The 19,250-nt window shown below is 40.8% G+C and overlaps 1 protein-coding gene across 6 annotated transcripts in view; it reads left to right on the plus strand.

Moving 5' to 3' along the window:
• The window catches only part of atp8a1 (ATPase phospholipid transporting 8A1), a 112,110-nt gene that overhangs the window by 74,232 nt on the left and 18,628 nt on the right, over positions 1 to 19,250 (plus strand). For all 6 annotated transcript variants that reach the window (XM_005467350.4, XM_005467352.4, XM_005467355.4 and 3 more), the window contains 6 exons: positions 2,715 to 2,887; positions 3,833 to 4,016; positions 6,616 to 6,726; positions 12,197 to 12,271; positions 13,610 to 13,732; positions 18,156 to 18,234. In XM_005467350.4, the coding sequence (XP_005467407.1) occupies positions 2,715 to 2,887; positions 3,833 to 4,016; positions 6,616 to 6,726; positions 12,197 to 12,271; positions 13,610 to 13,732; positions 18,156 to 18,234 (745 nt within the window). The remainder of the gene's footprint in view (positions 1 to 2,714; positions 2,888 to 3,832; positions 4,017 to 6,615; positions 6,727 to 12,196; positions 12,272 to 13,609; positions 13,733 to 18,155; positions 18,235 to 19,250) is intronic.

Here is a 19,250-nt window from a genome sequence, read left to right on the forward strand (position 1 = left end):
ACTTTGAAATGTCAGCTCCCATTCTGCTGTGCTTGAGCAGATGCTTACATAAGGCAGTTTGTTAAAAATGTAAAAAAGAGAAATCTCTCCAACAACACTGAGGAGGAACAGTGAACAGAGGACCAGGCAGCAGAGCTGGTAGTTCTGAGTCCTGTTGTGCTGCGAAAGAGAGTCATTGAGGCATGTCTCGCTTCTTTGCAGTGTTTAGAAACAATTATCAAAGGAAGGACACAGTTTCTGACATTCCCTGTGTTAAAAGTTACATGAAGTGAAATTCTTGAAATAAAATGCTATTCTCTAAGTTAGGATTAGGTCATTCTGAAAAGCTTTGCCTTCTAGTCAGGGTGTTTAATCATTCTGAGAGCATAGCATAGCATTGGCATATTAATCTTATTCATCTTACAGCTACAGACGGATGAGGTTCATTATTTTCACTTTTATAAGACTAAAATAGGATTTCTAAACACTCTGTCTTAACTGCTCATAGGTAGTTTTTCCAGTGACATATTGGTCAAAAGTATGTGTCCATATTCTTCTCACTAAGATGGAACATGCCCCGTTTAATGCCTCCAAGTCTAAGAGAGACGATGACATTAGGTCCATACAAGCGTCCAGATTCCACGTAATAAGTGTCTCATTCTTTTGGCTGTATCACTTAAGGTGTATATAAACAATGGAGCTCCACAAGCTCTTGTGGATTTCTGAATGGACGGTACATACGCTTCCAAAAACCAAACACTAGCTTGTCACATAGGCTAAACTGGTCATTAGAGCCACAACAAAAGAGGCTTCAGGAGGAGACATGTAGCATTAGTGCAAAAATTCCTTAGTGGGAATTGGAGTTGAGGGGGGTGAATGGCTGCCCTCCTTAAGGAAATGGTAAACTTTGCTTATCACGCTGGGGTGAATACATTGTACCCGAACAAAGCAAATTCTTTCACATACATATGTTTCCAGCACACACGCTCTCACACTGAGATGTCATCTGGAAAGTCAGAATGAGCAGTTGTAGTTGAATGGAGCAGTTGAATGTAGATATAACAACTTATGACTTTTCCGGCCTGAACACGAGAGAACACACACACACACACACACACACACACACACACACACACACACACACACACACACTTGCCTACCCGCTGCTCATCTCGTGCTGTTTTACAGACCCCATCGGGGATGGCTAAGTCCTCGCAGCTGCTCTCTGCTTGTATCCTCGTGCTCAGTTTCTCTCTTCTGTTAATCCATCATCTCCCTCTCTGTGCGTGTGTCTCGCTCTCCTCCTCTCGCTTTGTGAAACGTAAAGCCACTTTCTCCAAATATTTCCTTTAAGCTGAGGTTTCAGAGTTTTGTTATGCCAAGCGAACATTGCGTGGTCCCCCTGGTACAATCTGACCGCTTTGACATATTTGACCTCCACACCAGCACCAACCCCGCCCTTTAACTGCCATAATTCTTTTTTTAATGTTTTCAGCTTTTGGGGCATCAGGAAATTACATTGTGTCCATGCAGTTTGTCTGCCTGGTTATTATTTGTCGGTCTCTTTTTATTTGTTTGAATGAATATAACCTTTTTCACTTGCACTTCAGTTGAATGCAGCAACATAATAATTTAAACTGCTGGTTACTTGTGCAGTAAAAGTTCTAGCAAAGTATGCTGTCACACAGATAATGGTTACCCACAGAGAGTGGTTTTATTTGCTAATGACTTCACCATCTGGGGTGAGGATGATTTAATGAGTACTACAATGAAGATCTCACCACTCTGTCATCCAGTCCACATGCCCATAGACCACCACAGTTAATCCTCTTGTCAGTGTCATATTTATAGCTTTTCATCAACACCACAGATATATATACTGTAAAAGCAAACAGAATATACTCTAGAACTCATCTGTGTTATTACATCATAGCTAAGGCCTCAGTGTAATAAATAGGAGAATTATAATAAATATTCAAAATATCAAGAGCAGCTGCTCTGGAGCAGTCAGGGATTAGCGGCCAGAGTGGACAGATCTGTCTGTTTGAAAGTAATGCAAATGGAGACTAAAGTTATATTATTTGAATATACATATATATATGAATCCAGTGCATAAATGACAATAAATATATTTAGAATTAAAAAATTCTTGGTAGGGATCAATACATTTAAGCATTGTGAAGAAATGTGAATGCCATAGTTCAAACTGTGTGAGTGTGTGAGTTGCGAGAATCTAATATATGTAAACATTATTAGTATTTATCATTCATTAAAACAGTACAATTATATAAAGGTCATTTTGGGGTGAGAATTAAGATGATAAGACTATTTTTTGTCTTTAGAGATTCCTTTTTCAGTGAAGTGTGGATTTGTTTTTTTATTCTGTTCTTTTAAAGATTATTATTGCTATTTTTCATTTTATTGTGCTTTTTTAAATCTATTTTTTCATTATTTTGCCATCACATTAAAAAAATCTTTTTGTTTGTTTTATTTTATTCTTTTGTCTGTATCTCCAAAATTAAGATAAATTTCATGAAACCTCGGAGGAGTAATATGGGTAATTAAACAAGCCATTAAATGTGTCGCAAATCCTGATCGCCTTCTTTCTTCATTGAGGATCTGCTCTACAGACACCCTAAAGTGTTATTATACCATTGTTTTGGTAATTAATCAGAAACATCATGAAAAGCAAAAAAAATTAAAATATCAGATTCTCATGCTTTTTCCCCTTTTAGAGAACAAGAGAAACGCTCAGCCACCACTGTGGAATGCTGGGAGATTCCCTCTACAAGGAAAACGACTTTGCTCTCATTATTGATGGAAAGACTCTAAAATACGCTCTTACATTCGGAGTGCGCCAGTACTTCCTGGACCTCGCCTTGTCCTGTAAAGCTGTCATATGCTGCAGGTAAGATTTAAACCCGAAACAATAAAATAAGCAGGGAACAAGCAAGACATTAAATGTCGTGTCTAAAAGAATCAGGCAGTAAATAATCCGAAAGCCCGAGCTGTTGTCTTGAAGTTTATTTTTCTATTAGAGCCAAATGTTAAAAATGACCCAAGTGAAATTTCAAACTATGTCCTAAATCTCCATATTATTATTTCTTCACCATAAAGGTCATTTAGACTTTTTATGGCACCATAATATAACATGAAGGTGCGCTGTTGACCTGCCCAGGCCACATAAATGAGAGGAAGCACTTAAGTACTCAAGCAACCATGACAGGATCTGGGGCCAGAACTCAGCACCATGTTTTCAGAACAACAGCGACCCTTTAGATGCCACGCTATTACTCCGTGCAGTACGTCAAATTTGTATTTATTTTTTGCCCCCACCTCCACCTGCCTTTGCCTTGTGCACACTCTGTGGGCACTAAGATACACCGCGGGATGAATGAGGCCCCTTAAACCATGGAGAACATAAACATTAACAGTTTCACAGCTAAAGACAGACAGGCAGTTTACAACATCATCTCCAGAGAATTTCTTTACTTTACTACGCTGATTTTGGTGCACAAAGAAGAAGCCACTGTTAGGGAGGCTAGAGGCTGGCAGTGAGGGCATAAAGCTAAGATTGAAGTCTTGAGGAAGAGGATTGGTTTTACTTAGTAAATTAAGAAGATGTTTATCTATTCTCTAGCTGCTTTGCCACCTTTTCACACCCAGCCAGCAGTAGTTAGTATCTTACCGTTTATATTTGTTACTCTTTAAGAGATCCTGTCAAAAAGTAAACAAATTATATGTAACTTTATATGAGCTGCTGTTTTTCCCAAATTATTTTTTTCTCACTGTTATTATCCCAGTTTTGGACTTGCTTATTGACTCACGTGTATTATCAATCACTCTCTTTCAGAGTATCGCCTCTACAGAAGTCAGAAGTGGTTGAGATGGTGAAAAAACAGGTGAAGGTGATCACGCTGGCCATCGGCGATGGTGCTAACGACGTAGGAATGATCCAAACAGCTCATGTCGGTGTGGGAATCTCAGGCAACGAGGGTCTGCAGGCGGCAAACTCCTCAGACTACTCTATTGCCCAGGTGAGGAGTTAGAGATTAAAAACAGAAAATAAATGAAGTGGGAACTTGTACTTAATATTGAAGTTTAAAGAAGATCTATTATGCTCATATTAAATAATAACATCTGCATTTGTACAAGTGCTTCCTGTAAGCTAAAGGCTCAGGCTTCTTTAAAATTGTAAATCATCACCTTTGTGATGTGGTTTGACGTGTTTCAGTAACTTCACCCTGATAAAGGGATTTGAGAGTCAGAGAAATATTAAAATATTAACAGGATCCAATCTGTCAGTCTAGTAATAAAAGATCAGTAACTGCAGAAATGAAGATACCAGCTTATCCATACAGTACTTTAGCAGTAATACTGTTTTTCATGCCTTGTGACAGCCTTGTCACTGTTTTCTCAAATGTATTACATGTTACTGATAGCTTGGAACATTGTTCTTAAGGAACAATAGGTCATATATCTGAAAGGGCTTCAGCTTATACAGTAAAGTAGCATCTCCTCTAAAACAGGCATGTGGTGAAACCCAACTCCCAACATAGCTATAGGGAAACATATCCTGGCAAAATGCTTCTTAAATCCATACTCATGTCCCAGCAACCAGTTTGTCTGAAACTCTGCGTCGCTATACGATACCCGTTGGCACAAAATCCATGGCGTTTGTGGGTCTGTTACACAGCACACCACTTAGTTTATTGTGTTTGTACAGCCAAGAGGCTCGGGAGTATGAGGAACTAAGAGTTGACTAAGGCAGTGCATTTTCTGTGCTTCAGTATGAAATTACTAATCAAGAGACTTGGGTTTGTCTGAAGGGCCCCATTTAATCTGCATGACATGTAGAAAGTGTATGTTCTTCAAAGACAGGTGGCCTCTTGTAATCGATTTGCGTCAAATTAAATTACACCTCCAGACTTCCAGTGGTACTTTCCGCATCTTGGCGCAACGGTACATTAACTGTAATTTGCTGACTACAAACTGAAATCAATCCCGGGAAGTTGTATAACTTGTTTTTGTACTCCTATACGTGATTTAGATTAATGTCTGCGAGTGTCAGATGAGCACCTTGCTGCTATAGATTACTCCGCAGCTAGATTTGATACTTGAACAGTGTTATCTGTTAAAGTAAGTGGAGAGTAAAGAGGCTTTGGGCCAAGGCATCTCTGCTGACTGTCTGTCATCAGCTTGGCTCTGTGTTAACTGATGTTTGATCCAGCCCTCCGAGGGGTCACACAAACTGGGAGCTGCGACTGTTCTTTCATATCACAGAGCAGTTCTGTGTTGATGCTGAAAGACAAGACCCCAAAATAAACAAAGCTGTGTTCAAAATGTCAGGCACTCACTGCTCACAATACAATTGGGATATATAGCAAGCCATGTTTTAGTGCTATCCAAATGTAAAAGGAGTTTACTCCATGTACTGCACTAAAAGTATGACACAACTGCTCACAAAAGTGGAAAACCCACAATCATTACCCAAACATAAAGAATTTAAACTACTAAAAAATACATATATTTAATATGTTTGGAAAAGCTAGTATATGCCCACACTAGTTCACACTGTTGGCAAGCTGAAATACTTAATCACACTGACAAAAGAAAAAAGAAAAATAAGGGTGGTTGATATAATTTATATGTCAGCCTCTTGCTAGCTATGTATAATTCAACTTCTGTGCATATAAATGAGATGATATTGCTGTGAAATAAAAAATTATACAATGGCTTTATAAGGTGTTAAAGTGCGTTAAAAAAAGTTATTTAAGCCTGTTGCCAGGTGATTGCTGGGCAACATGATGACATCATAACATCTCATATAGATAAGAGCCTTCAGGGGTCTAACGAGTTTGGTTCCTCGGCTCTTGATGGTCTTGGAGGAGTTCACAGACCAAAAAACAAACAAACACTGACAGAGATTTTGTGTGTTATAGGACAATATGCTGGGTGTCTTTTCTTTTATCATTAAAAAAAATCTGGTGTCAGTAATTATTTTGTTAGCTGGTGTTGATGTATCACTTTTTAATTGTGCAACAGCAATAATGTAATTAATGAAGCCATGAAAATGACCCGAGTACTGTCCGAAAGCGGCTTTTCCTTTTTGCCGATGGGCTCACTAATTTGGAGCAAAGAGGGAGAAGTGATTAAGTGAATGATTTTGGACACAACCTACCCCTTCTAGATGGCTAGAAGGTGTGATGAAACACTTGTTCTGCTCCAGTGCTATCACACTCATCAGCCAAAATTGCAGTGTGATTGAAAGTTCACCACAGGCCTTAAATAGTGGTATAATTATGAAGCCATTTAACTATTATGTTAGGCCCTTGGAGACTAATACCCCCATATGAACCCCTCCAATTTCAGCAACTCAAATCTCGGCCCTACAGTCTTTGTCTACACACTTTCTGGAATGTGTTAGCGAGAGCTTTGGCCACAAGCTCTCATCAGAGACTTTCTGCCCGGGAATGACAAAAGACCTTTTTTTTAATCTTGAAGTTCTGTAACTCTTTTAGTGCTCCAGCCCTGATCTCTGATTACAAGGAACCATTAGACAGACAAACATTAGACACAGACTTCTGCTATCCATTCATTTTGTCATGTTCCTCCATTCATTTCCCTCCCACACAGTTCAAATACTTAAAGAATCTGCTGCTGGTTCACGGAGCCTGGAATTACAACCGCGTAGCCAAGTGCATCCTGTACTGCTTCTACAAGAATATTGTCCTGTACATCATCGAGGTAAGACTCACACAGAAGCTCTCGGCACTGAAAGTCATGCAAAAAGCCAGATGTGAATGCACAGCTTTGAGATTTTTTTTTCAAAGAGATGCAAATGGCACAACTACGTAAAGGCAAAGATTCCCTGTTAGAGTTTCCATGTTTGTATTTCTGTTGACTGGCCCCTCACAGTACCTGCCAGGTTGTGCAGCTGCTGGATGAAGGGTTTGAGTTTTGACATATCGGGGCAGAATATACACACGAGAGCGCTCGCAGACATACACACTCTATAATATGCGGTATAATTAACAGGAAGTCTGCGTTTAGTCCTTGCCAGTTATTCAGTCCTCAGAATATTAATCAGCACTTCATCGGAATTAGTGAGAAGTCGAACCAGTTCACTAGTGACTCCACATATTTTATGTCCTAACATTTAAGTATTAATTGTTACGCGAATAACATTGGACATGCCAAGAAATAAAATGCAGATGATTATTTACAAGTGGCCAATCATATTATGCTCTAACTTGGGCTGTGGTAATGGTGAAATATTAGGATTAACTTTATTTTTCATGTATTTTATCAAATGGCTTTCTTGTCATGTTCCTACATATTTATATGCATTTTTTTTATTTTTCTTGGCAAGTTCAACTTCTTTCCAATGCCAGAATGAATGCTTAATAACATTTTCCCAGCATTGTGATTTTTACTGCACCGATGGGCCTCGTTGGGAAATGTTCACAGACACTCTAACACTCTCCCTGTTTATCAGTGGATAAGGATTAGATAGTTTCACGTGTCTCTGCCGGCTTCGGTCAGTTGTTGTGTGGTGGGTTTGATGGCATCTGACAGATACCAGACCCAGTGCAGATTGCAGCCTCAGATCCATAACCAAGGGTGACCAGGCATGTGAAGTGCTTCCTGTCATCGGCAGCTTTATCACTAGTAGTGCTCAGATGTTTTGATCAACAGGCCGTGCACTTGTGTGACAAAAGTAGCAAGTTTGGCTTTGCACCTTTCCAAAAATCCACAAGTGGAAACTGCTGAGTGTTTGATCTTTGAGCTTTGAGCTTTACCAGTCACTTTGTGTCAAAGTGACCACGCAGCGTAACCAAAAACACGACATGATATGATTTCCACGAAGTAGATAACATCTGGAAGCAGAACAGGAGAAAAAGACGTTATTTGGCCACTTAAAAGAATGCTCTTTCCACCTCTCTTTCTTTATGTTGCTTGACAAGATTTGAGGATATTGCTTTATTTGCTCATAAAATGTGGACATTTTGAGAGCGCTCCCTGCTGAAACTGTGCGGTGGCTGGAAATGACAAGCGTCAGGTTTTTAGAACCTCATAATTGCATAACCTTTTATGGAAACATGACCACTTTAAAAATTGCTTTTGTTGATCCTCTTTCTGTGACACTTGACCTCTGATCCCCCCTTTTTTAAATCCTCATTTTAATTTATGTGCCATGAAAAATCAGTCGTGTATTTAAAACATTCCTGCGTGTCTGCCCCTGACTTATTGTGACCTGGAAAGAGGGTAACTGGTCTCTTTCCAGGCTGTAACTGCAGTTATAAATTCATTGTGAGTATTCGATCCTGCTGCCCTTTTCCACATATGCCGTAACAGTTCAGAGAACAAGTTCAAAGTAAAATTCAATTTTCAGCAAATGTAATTTTCTGTTGGCACGATCCATTACATTTGACATTTACATCTTAAAATTGGATTACGCTTGTTTGTCCCTGTTTTTAATCATGGGTAAACGTTAGCTTCTCAATCACTAGGAATGTGATTTTTAAGTTTAAAAGAAAAGGCAGATAACATCACATCAAAACCTGGTCAGTGTTCTTCTCAGCATCCTTTTTTTTTTTTTCCTTGTGCATCCAAATACTGCTTTCCTTTGAAACATACCAGGTCCATTTTCAAAGGCCTTTTTCCAGCGACTGGAACATAACATCGATAGTTTTGTCTGCAGGGCGAGCTTCTTTCCAGTACACCTTTTGTTGCTTTCTGAAAACATAAGTCCCCTCCCCCTCTCATGCTCGGCTCCTTCAGGGGAATGAAGTAGATAATAGGACATTTCTTCACGATTTGGCTGGTTCAGTATTTGAAATGTCCCCGTATTGTAAGACCTTGACATCTAACACAGCCGCAACCCCGGGGCATGAGTCAAAGCTGCATTTGTTGCACTAATAGGTTTACTTTTGAGCTCGCATGTTTTCCCCTCGACTCTCGGGATGTCTTGCAAGAACAGAATCGAGGATGTTGACGGGAATTTTAACTTTTTGTTCGCGGCACAATTGTCCCATACAGTGTGGGTTACAATTTGAATGCCAGGGCAGGAAGACCCTGTGTTTAAGCCTCTTTTCATCTCCCTCTGCTTCCACAGGGTCTTTGGTTTCTTATAAGACACATGGAGTAAGAGGGCGTAGGATTCTCGGCCTATTGTGGAAGACGTGAATGTGAGCACAACTCAGTCTGAAGCTCTTGGAGCGGTTCAGGATTTTCTGTGGCTCACAGAGGGTTAATTGTGAGTCAGAATGTAAGGCTGTCACTCCAACGGATGATTGACTGACATGCGCAACTACCCCAGTGTTTCTTTTTACTTTTTAGAGGCTGCTGGTTATGATTGGCATTTCTTTTCCTAATCGGTTAGAGAGCACTTTAAGCACATTCATGCTTGAGCTATGAATTTTCATTTGATTTAAAAGAAGAAAAAAAAGGCGGCAACATGTAGCCAAACATTTTTAAACAATGTGTCCAGTAACTAAACAAAGTTCGGGAATAATTTATAACCTCGAGTGATTGAAGAATGGCAGCAAAAAAGTGGAATTCAGCCACATTAAAGCTAAGAGACCCTTTTAAAAGAAACCATAGAAACTCAGTTCAAATGGGCGAGCCAGCTGGCCACTCAGCTTTGATTGACACATTGCCAGGGTGCAACAGAGGGGGCTGATGGACAAGTGGCATTTATGAGGCAATTACATGAAAGCTCATTCAGTGGAGCTCAGTTTAGTCAGACGGCTCCGAGTAGCAGAGCAAAGCTTGCCGACCAGTAGCTCCGAATTAATCCACGGAGGCCATGGCTGGCATTGTGAGACTGCTTCTGTTTGTAGCTCCACATATTTCCAGCATATTTATCAGCTCCCTCTTTATGTGACTCTTTATTCTGTGCTTGCTTTGTGTATGAATTCCATTAACAAGTCTGCAGGGCTGAGCTTAAGAGTATCAGGACTTGCATTGTTGGGGACAAATGTCATACCCGCACCCCTCACCCCCCACCCTCCAGCTACTTGGAGACAGCAGTGAAGTAACACTGGAATCAATGATTTTTCATTTGCTGATGAATATGCAAGTCTTCTTATCTCCTAGCCCTTGCCCAATCCTCCTTTTTTCTACAGCTCCCGTTTCCCTCCATCCCTGTTTTTCATGATGTGCAGTGAGGGAGAGAGGCCAGCCACACCCCTTCGCTGAGTGGCACTCAAAGAGGAGAAGAAAAGGGGAAGAAAAAATCCGGCCTGGTACTTCCCCTAATGAGCAAATCAATGCATCTGTCCCTCAAGAGACGGAGAGAGTGAGAAAGAGAGAGAGAGAAGCTATTGGGACCCGAGAGACCAGGCCAAAACACTCACACAGAAGCAGTTACCTCAAGCTATGAATAGGAGTCTTTTTTAACTTAGCACAACAATATATCAGCCCAGACCCTCATTGAGCAGAGCTGTAATTAATTCAGCAGTTTGACCTACCCGCTAGCCTCTCGTTACCGTCGCTTGAGCCACGCTAATGGATGAACCTAGCTCATAGCACTGGCATCTGAGTGTATTTCTGTGTTTTGCCAGGGGTTGTACTGTTCGTCTTTTGGTCTTGCCATATGTAGTCCCACATTCAGCTGAGGTTAAAACCAGACCCCCTCTTTTAAAAGGAACAGCATCATGGTAGAGTGCACCTGATGGCGGGATCCGGGATGGGTGGGTGAGGCAGAGAGGGGTAGGTGAGGGGCAGGGTCTGGGGCAAACAGAGGATTCGTCTACACCATTGCATAACGTCTCACCATTTGTTTTCATGCCTATGCTTTCACGAGTAAATGGGAAGGACCAGTGGCAGATTATTATTGGTCGTGTAGACAGTGGCAGCAGCGGGTGGGGCCCTGAAACAGGCTTTGTCTCAATCTGAGAATTTGTAGCAGTTCATGCCTTCATAATGAGGTTAAATGAAGCGAGGAAATGCTTGGTTGGCCATGGCCAAAACGCAGCACCCCTGATGTTCTCTTGACAGTTTTGGCATGAGTCTATCCAGGACCACAACATTGCAAACTGTAACTCTGTAAGGTGCAATTGCTGATTTACAATCTGCAAACAATTTTCAGGGTGTGCAGTCAGATTTACTCGAGGATATGTCAGATAAATCCGCTTTACACCAATAAAAATTCGACGTATGTGCCATTTTCCCTACCAGATTGGAGCTATTGCTCTGCTTTCATCTTAGAGGCATTATTTTGCTCAAATAAGCGTGGCTAATCAAAATACGGTGATAAGCCTCGTTTCCACTCAGCACATGGTTTACATTACCTCTGTCTGCCTTTCCTGACACAATATATCAAAGTCTCAATCACTCAAGAGTTCTGCAGTCCTGACTTTGGCCTTAAAACTAACCTCATCTGTCACCCACATGTCATCAGGTAGATCACGGAGGAAAACAGTGGGTAAGATATATGTTTGAAGTTAATCGTGTGATGAATCCAGTGGAGAATTTGCATCTCCGAGGTGCCATCTGGAGGTCCTGGCTTTCCCACTGTCTCTCATTTTTTCTCATTTGGCCCTTCTGCCTGTTTTTTTTGTTTTGTTTTGTTTTTTTTAAGTTAGAATTGTGTCTGAATCAAACTAATGACGCAGGTTGATCACAGGTCAGCACTTTAAAACCAAACCACTTTAATTTAAGGATCATTCAGTTATTTATTTTTTTCCCCTACACTAAAGGGGAACATACTTTTTTCTTTTCTATTATCTATAATTGCAATCTTAGCGGAGGCTGTTCTCCCTTTGATCTGATGGTAGGATAAGAAAGACATTGAAGGATGTTGTGTGGATCGTTAGTTTGTAGATGCAGTCAAAGGAGTTTGCAAAGAGTTTGTAGATGCAGTGATCCTGTCTCAAATCTGATAATGTTAACCACTTATCTTTGCAATCACTAATGAAAAGCATACACCGAAAGAGCAAATTGCTGCATGCATGTAAATGTGGCAGCGTCGTCTATGATTAAAGCTTTCAATATCAAAACTGAGACCAAATGGCTTTCAGCTTAAAATGACAGTGCTCATTAAAAGATGTATTTCAAATGTTACAACACTTCAACTTCATTGTTTGCCACTAAAGTTGATGGATTCTTAAACAGATTATATTATAAATCTCTGATTGTATTTGTTCTGTTCTTATGTTGCTGTTTTGACTCATTTTATCATTTTTTTTTTGTCTTTTTTTGTCTTTCTTAGATCTGGTTTGCATTCGTCAATGGCTTCTCTGGTCAGATTCTGTTTGAACGCTGGTGCATTGGCTTGTACAATGTGGTGAGTGTTTAGAGAAATTTGCCTCTATAGAGACCACTTTACTCCTCTACCTCTGTCCCCTCTTTGACACAGAACTTATTAGCTGTGGTGCCTCAAGCCTGATCCCTTTATTGCGTGACTATGTCATCAGCATCCTGAAAAAGTTCTCCTTTATTTATGACCCGTTGTCAAGCCCGTATTCCCTGTGTGCCCTAAACTATGTACTGAATGCGAAAGAACAACAGCTTCGCTTGCCCCAAAGAGTATAGTTAGTAAGAACAGCTACGTTTCAATGATAATAAGAATAGGAAGACTGGAGCAGAAAGAGAGCCGGCTGCTGATGTAGGGAGTCCCTCAGAGCGCCGTAACAGGACCACTCCTAATGAACTCATATTTCATATCTGTCATGAATTAAGCAGGAGGGGGGAAAAGTGCATCTGTAGTCTGAGGTTTAAGAGTATACTGTTAAGACCACAATGAGTCAATATGTAACTTTAAACTGTTTATAAAAATGAACTCGATTCAATCAACAAAAATGAATGAGAGAAGTGTGAAGTGAAGTTTCCCCACAATCCCGATCGGCCTCAAGCGCAAGTAATTTATGGCAGGCACAAACTGTCAAGTAAAGAGGAGATTTGAGCCCTGCCTTTTTGCTCTGTTTCATAATAACCCCGCCACCTCCCTTTGCCCCACACTTTATAACCAGCGCTGTTTTGGTTGTGGGAAGACGCTTCAGTCTTTTACTTTATCAAAAACTGAGGGAATTCCGTTGGCTCAGTGGGAGTCTGTTAGAGGCAGTGGGCTGAATCTGCCCCTCAATGGAGGTCTTCCTCAGCCTGGCTCTGAATAAGAAAAGAAGCCAGTGGAGCATGTCCTGTAGCCCACTAGTCCTGCCGACTGAGGCCTGAAGACTCCCACTCCAGATGGGCCTGGAGGGAACTCACACCAACTGAATCACTGAGGCCCCCCTTGAGCTACACAAATACCATCCTTCCTCTCTCAGCAGCTGCTATACAGAACATTACAACACCACCAAGAAATGATGCTTTAAATACCTGCTTCTCAGTCAAGAAGACCGCAGATGCTCATTGGAGATGGTTTTTGCATATGAACAGACTTAAAGCATGGCAAATCAAAAAAAGAAGGTCAGCTAGTCTTCAATAAAGTAAACTTAAGAATGGAGCAAGTGGAGAACAAAATGAAACAAAGCTTTGACAGGATGTTGGAGTTGGAGGTTAGATTTACCGTGGCAGCTTTAAAAGGAGATATTTTTAGCTAAATCATATGATTTCATATCAGATTTATCACTGTGTGTTTGTGCACGTCTGCGGGTGTGTGTTTTTTTTTTTTTTTTTGTAGATCTTCACTGCCTTGCCTCCTCTCACTCTGGGAATATTTGAGCGCTCCTGCAGGAAAGAGAATATGCTGAAATACCCAGAGCTCTACAAAACCTCCCAGAATGCCATGGGCTTTAATACCAAGGTAATTTGTTCCTCTTATCACATGTATGTTATCTATATGGATGTTTCCTGTAACACATAAACAGATTTCAGTACTTTTAGATTATTTATTTTTCTCAGTTTGATCTTCGTTGCAGTCCTAAGTAGAAGTATCATGTTTTGTGAATATATTTCATATAAAGTCTAACAGTATGTAGGTATAACAGTATTTTCCATAGACGTAGTGTGTCATTAATACTGTTAGTTTTACTGACATGCTTCAACAGCACAGTATCAGTAACAGCCATTTCTTTAATTCTGCTCAAATTAAGTGACAACAAAAAAAAACCTTATAAGTATGATATGTTCCTTTTTTATTGTACCTTTTATGATTGGGAATTAATTTTGTTCCTCACTAAATGAAAAGGTTCTAGTAATTAAATCACATTAATAACAGGACAGCGATCTGTTGTGTTGACGTCTCAGTGACCTGGCAGCTGCAGTTTGTGGGCATCCAGTCGTAGCCTGGTTTGGCCTGGCTTGACCTGTTCTGTCTGGTTGCGGGGGCTGTCTGTTAGCTTCCCCCTTCAACTGGTAATAAAGTTGTCTCCTCCTTTCTCCATGCTGAGCCAGAGACTCCTGGACCCTCCTCACAGGCGTGGTGACCTGGTTAGCACCACATGGAGGTGGATTAAAAGCAGATTGGCCATGGTGGTCACGGGCATGGAAGGTCAGATCTGTTGGGAGATGGCAGCAGAAAGAATCGCAGAAAGGAGGGAATAGAGAGAGTGTGCTGTCACTGTGTAATGGCATTTGTCGCAGAAAATTATGCAATTTGTTTAAGCGAGGTGTTTTTTTTGTTCTCTTAGAAGCCTATCAGATCGCATTTAACCCACACAATACCAGACTGCACGTATCAGATGACGCTGGTCCGATCCCTAGTTCGAGAACTACTCACTGCTGTTTTTAAAAAAGCCATTTTAAAATGCGTCCTAATGAACATGAGCGTTTAGCTCATTTGTTCTGATTTGTGATGAGTTGTTACAGATAATAAATAAAATAGATAAAATTTAAATGTAGCATCTGATCCCACTGTTTAAAAAAACAGCTGGTTTGTCCATAGGAGGCTCTATTATATTAGTATGTTTTCATATCTTACCAACTTAATATTACACCTAACAGCTGGATCGCCAGTCTGCTCTGCATGATATCAGAGTACAAATACACAGGAAGAGGTTGTTTACCAAGTATAACAAGTATACCTTAGTACTTGTGTTGTATGTAGTTTCTATTTTTTTTCAAGAACAGATGTAAAGGATAAAGTTGCTTTGATAACACATTCGTTTTAAAATATCTGACTTGCTGACACAGGCAGATACATCCATCTGTCACTGACTCCATGATTACTTTGATCACTGGTTATAATTGGCACTAACAACACGTTCTACTTTATCTTTGGCACAATTTGTACTTCTAAGTATGTAAATTTTTCTACCATATTAAATTATAACCTTTCAGAAGTTTAATTGTTTCTTAGCTACACACTTAAAAGTGACAGAAGGCGGCGTTAAGATTGAAAAGTCTCGTAAAGTTGTAGCTTTGAACCTTGTGTTTTTTTAATATACATGATATGATTCATCAGTATCTTTAGAGCAGCTGTTGCACACAATTAGCCTTTGTTTAATTAAGAAAAACCTATCACACATTTTAATACAGCAAAAAGAGTTTTTTCCAACAGTGTTAAAAAAAATATAACGTTTAAAGACTATAATGTCACAGTTGATAAATTGGCATAACAGTAGTAAGTATGCTGACTATCTAAATGAAATGGAAGAAATAGAAGGTCCTTTCACAGAAAAACAAATAGACTAAATGTGAACGAAGTGCCCTGTGTTCTTTGCAGATCACTTCAAATTTTTGCAAGATTTTATGATTCACATTCGTTTTATTATTAATCATACTTTAGATTAATGATATATGATCACAGCTGCTTCATAAATCGTATGAAATTTTCTGTGAATCCTGCTGTATGATGGATTTCCCTTTAATTAGCTTTTTGCGAAGACTTCATTAAGTTTTTGGTGCCAAAAAAAGGAATCACAAAAAATATTCATGTGATAGTTAGAAGCAAATGAACCTCCATTTTTGTTTGGGCCACATTTTCCAAGACTCATAAATGATGACTTGGCCAGGTCAGCAGGTTGTTTTTGCTGGCTTGTCCACTCTATTCCCGAGATATTTTCCTTGCAGCTGGCCCGAGGCGAGGCGAGAAAATCCAGCAGGAATTTGGCCCCTCGAAGCCTGTCTTTCTGCTCGCCCGGCTCTTTTGTACACAACAGATACTGTCTTTGTGAATTAAAGCTGTTTGTGTTGAGGTGCGAGAAGGGAGAGACAGAGGGTTTTAGAAACTCAAGGCGTGGCTTCAGCTGTGTCGCTCATTCACTTTTAATTGCAAATTCTAGACACCTAAGCCGCCCTAATAAACCATGTTCCCCTTCGTGTGGCCTTGGTGATCACAGCAGTTTACCAGAAGCTATCACCTCCTATGTAGCACCATTACTTCTCTTGCATACGGTTTTCCTCAAAACTGAAACAGGAAGCGTGGGAGCAGCTCTGGAAATATTTGGCTCGATATTAATTACTGGCCTTCGTGTGGTTCAGGTTCTTTTTTTTATTTTTGTTTTTGGCAATTAGGATTTTGACAAAGGGCCGAATATTTGCAGGACAGACGAGGCATTCATTCGGAGCGGATTCTTGCTCCAGCAGCTTGCTGGGTAACAAGGGAAAGAAAAAGAGCTTGGTGGCTGGAGGGGTGAAAGGGAGGATCCTACTGTGACAAATGATTATGAGCATTTATTGATTTCATTAGCATTCATTATTGTAGAGCGGAAACTGGGGCTGGTTTACACCCCCACAGAGTTTGGGATTGAGATAGCTGGGGAGGAGGCTGGTAGAGAGCTGAGCCTGCCAGTGGGAGGCTAATTGGCATAAACATGTGATTGTAACATTAGTGATAATTTAATACACATTTGACCACAGAGATAGAGGAGTGGGGGTTTGCTTTGGCCGGCCCTCACTCAGTGTATTGGGTTTTGTGTACACAGTGGGAGAGTGAGGTAATCCAGGATTGGGGGTGGCTGCTAAAGGACTTAGTTGGTTGATAGGAAAGATGAGGAGGTTGTGCTACAGGGACCAAAAACAAGCCCATAGCATAGATTAGAGCAGGACTTGTTCCTTCACTGTGCCCATTCATTTTCCAGCCAGATGATTTCAAGTAACCCTACAGAGTAAAATAGTGCGAATAGCTGTTCTGAAGACCACAACATACAGAAAGTCAGTTTTCAGGATGTGTAATTCATCTTGTATAAGCAGTGTTTAATATTTCACTGACAGGTTTGCTGAAGTTGTTGAAAAGTGATATTAAAAAAGCGAGCCTCTAACGTGCCAGTGATTTAAAAACAAGCCAAATATTAAAACGTGATGCTTTTTTTTCCCCCTGTTTTTTGATTTTTTAATGCCCTCCTCCATCTGCCCTTTAATCTCGACAAATTTTCTCAGAATTCACACCAGCGTCTGTGTTAGCACAGCGGGGGGAAAAAGGCGGCACAAATATGGAGTGTTTTTTGGCAGAAAGGATTTTCACGGCTGTTTCATGGTACATCGCCCATTAGTGTTTTGTTTGGCCATCGCGTAGCATAATGTAAATTTGAAGCAACGCGGTTTCGGAGAGAGAGAGAGAAAGACGGTATCGATGTAAACGATTCAAGTCTACATGCTTGCGTAGACAGACGCAGACTGCGGTCCACGGTTTTCCAGCAGGCTCTTAATAATTACCATGAAAACAGTTTAATCTCTGTCAGGCCCGTCAGTCTCCCTGTGTGTGTTTCTAGATTTATTTTTGCTTTTTTAAACTCTCCTGTCATTTATTACTACACCAGTTAAAATCCTCACATGAAAGGGCCGACGCCTAATGAAATATAATGAGAGGAAACCCTCACACTGGCAGCTCATACATTAATGTTATACAGTGTTTGTGTTGTTGAGATGAGTATGTGTATTTTTCTTATACCCACTGATTCTTTTTGTTTTAATTTATTCTTGACTACGGGGAAAATGTGCACACTTGTATTACCTTTAACTACCCATGGACACATTCAGCAACCTCTTTCTCCCCCATAACACACACAGAGGATATACAACGTGTCTGTCAGCGGGGTGGCCATTCAGCATGGAGGCCCCGACAAAACCGCCACTTAGCCTAGCGCCTGGCTGGCACAAAGGGCCCAGGTCAGGGGTCACTTGGAAAGCTGGAGCTCCCAACACCCTTTTCTCATGCTTTTTTTTTTCCACTCTCTCTCCCTCTCACCCTCTCTTATTGGAATCTCTTGCTGTCCAACCTCCCCCCTACCCTGTCCTCCCCCTCCTATACGTCCTTTCCCTCCATCCCTCTTTCCTCTTTTTTGCAGGTCTTCTGGGCCCATTGTCTGAACGGTCTCTTCCACTCCGTCATCCTCTTCTGGTTCCCCCTTAAAGCCTTCCAGCATGGTAAGTAGCTCCCAGAGACTCCTCCACGGCTCTCGGTGGACCTGGCGGCTAAATAAGGAGGACAGTCAAAGACACGTACTTTGTCTTAATTAGTTCTCTTTTCAACCATCCAGTCATGAATTGCAAACATGTGTGTGCTCCAGTCCGAGGGACACGCAATAACAAGCCCGTGTTCATGTTTGCCCTAATGACTGCTGAAATGCTTTAGCGTGCAGTTATTGGCACTTACTTAGCTTTGATAGATAACATAGACCCAATCTTTTCAGGTTCTTTCTCTGTGGCCAAAATGATGTTTTTATTCAAACAGAGAGCTTTGTGAGTGCAAATAACTTTATTGATCCATAGAAGGTCAATTGTGCATGTTTGGCACGTTGAGATGGTCTCTGTGTGTGTGTGGGTGTATGTGCAGAGAGAATAGGGATCTTTGAGCCGGTAAGTCTCGGCTGGCCGGAGCTAAGGACCACACAAGCTTGGGCCTGCTCTCCAAACAAAAGGCGCCAAGCCCCTTCACTGTGACTGACAGGCTGTCAGCAAAGCCTCAGCGCACACAAGACATGTGACCAGCCGGAAGTAAAGGGAAAGGGAGCCTCTCCTTCTTTACTGGCAGTCGCACACTGTTGATATTTTAGCCAGAGCCCAGACCCACTTGGGCGGTATGAAGCAATATGTCTGTGTGACTCACAGCTTATTTCAATCTTATTAATTTAGGAAGTTGTAAGAAAAGCATCGGATTCCTTTTTAATGGCAGAATTAATTAAAATGTTGCCAGAAAAATAATTTTACCCTCTCTTTCAGCACTAAATTAGCCAGAACTTTTCGTTTTTGAATATGATTAATGGACACCAATTCTGCTTTTCACTCTTCCTGATGGATTTACATACACACACTGCCTTGAAATTAACATTCCAGGCTCTCTCAAAGGACAGTAATGGAAGCAGCATTTGACTGTGGTTTCTACTTTTAGTTCCCTGCTCCACTCCAAGCACTTTATGATAAAATTCACATTGACGTACCTA

Source organism: Oreochromis niloticus, linkage group LG2 (genome assembly GCF_001858045.2).
Source record: "Oreochromis niloticus isolate F11D_XX linkage group LG2, O_niloticus_UMD_NMBU, whole genome shotgun sequence".
Taxonomy (NCBI): domain Eukaryota; kingdom Metazoa; phylum Chordata; class Actinopteri; order Cichliformes; family Cichlidae; genus Oreochromis; species Oreochromis niloticus.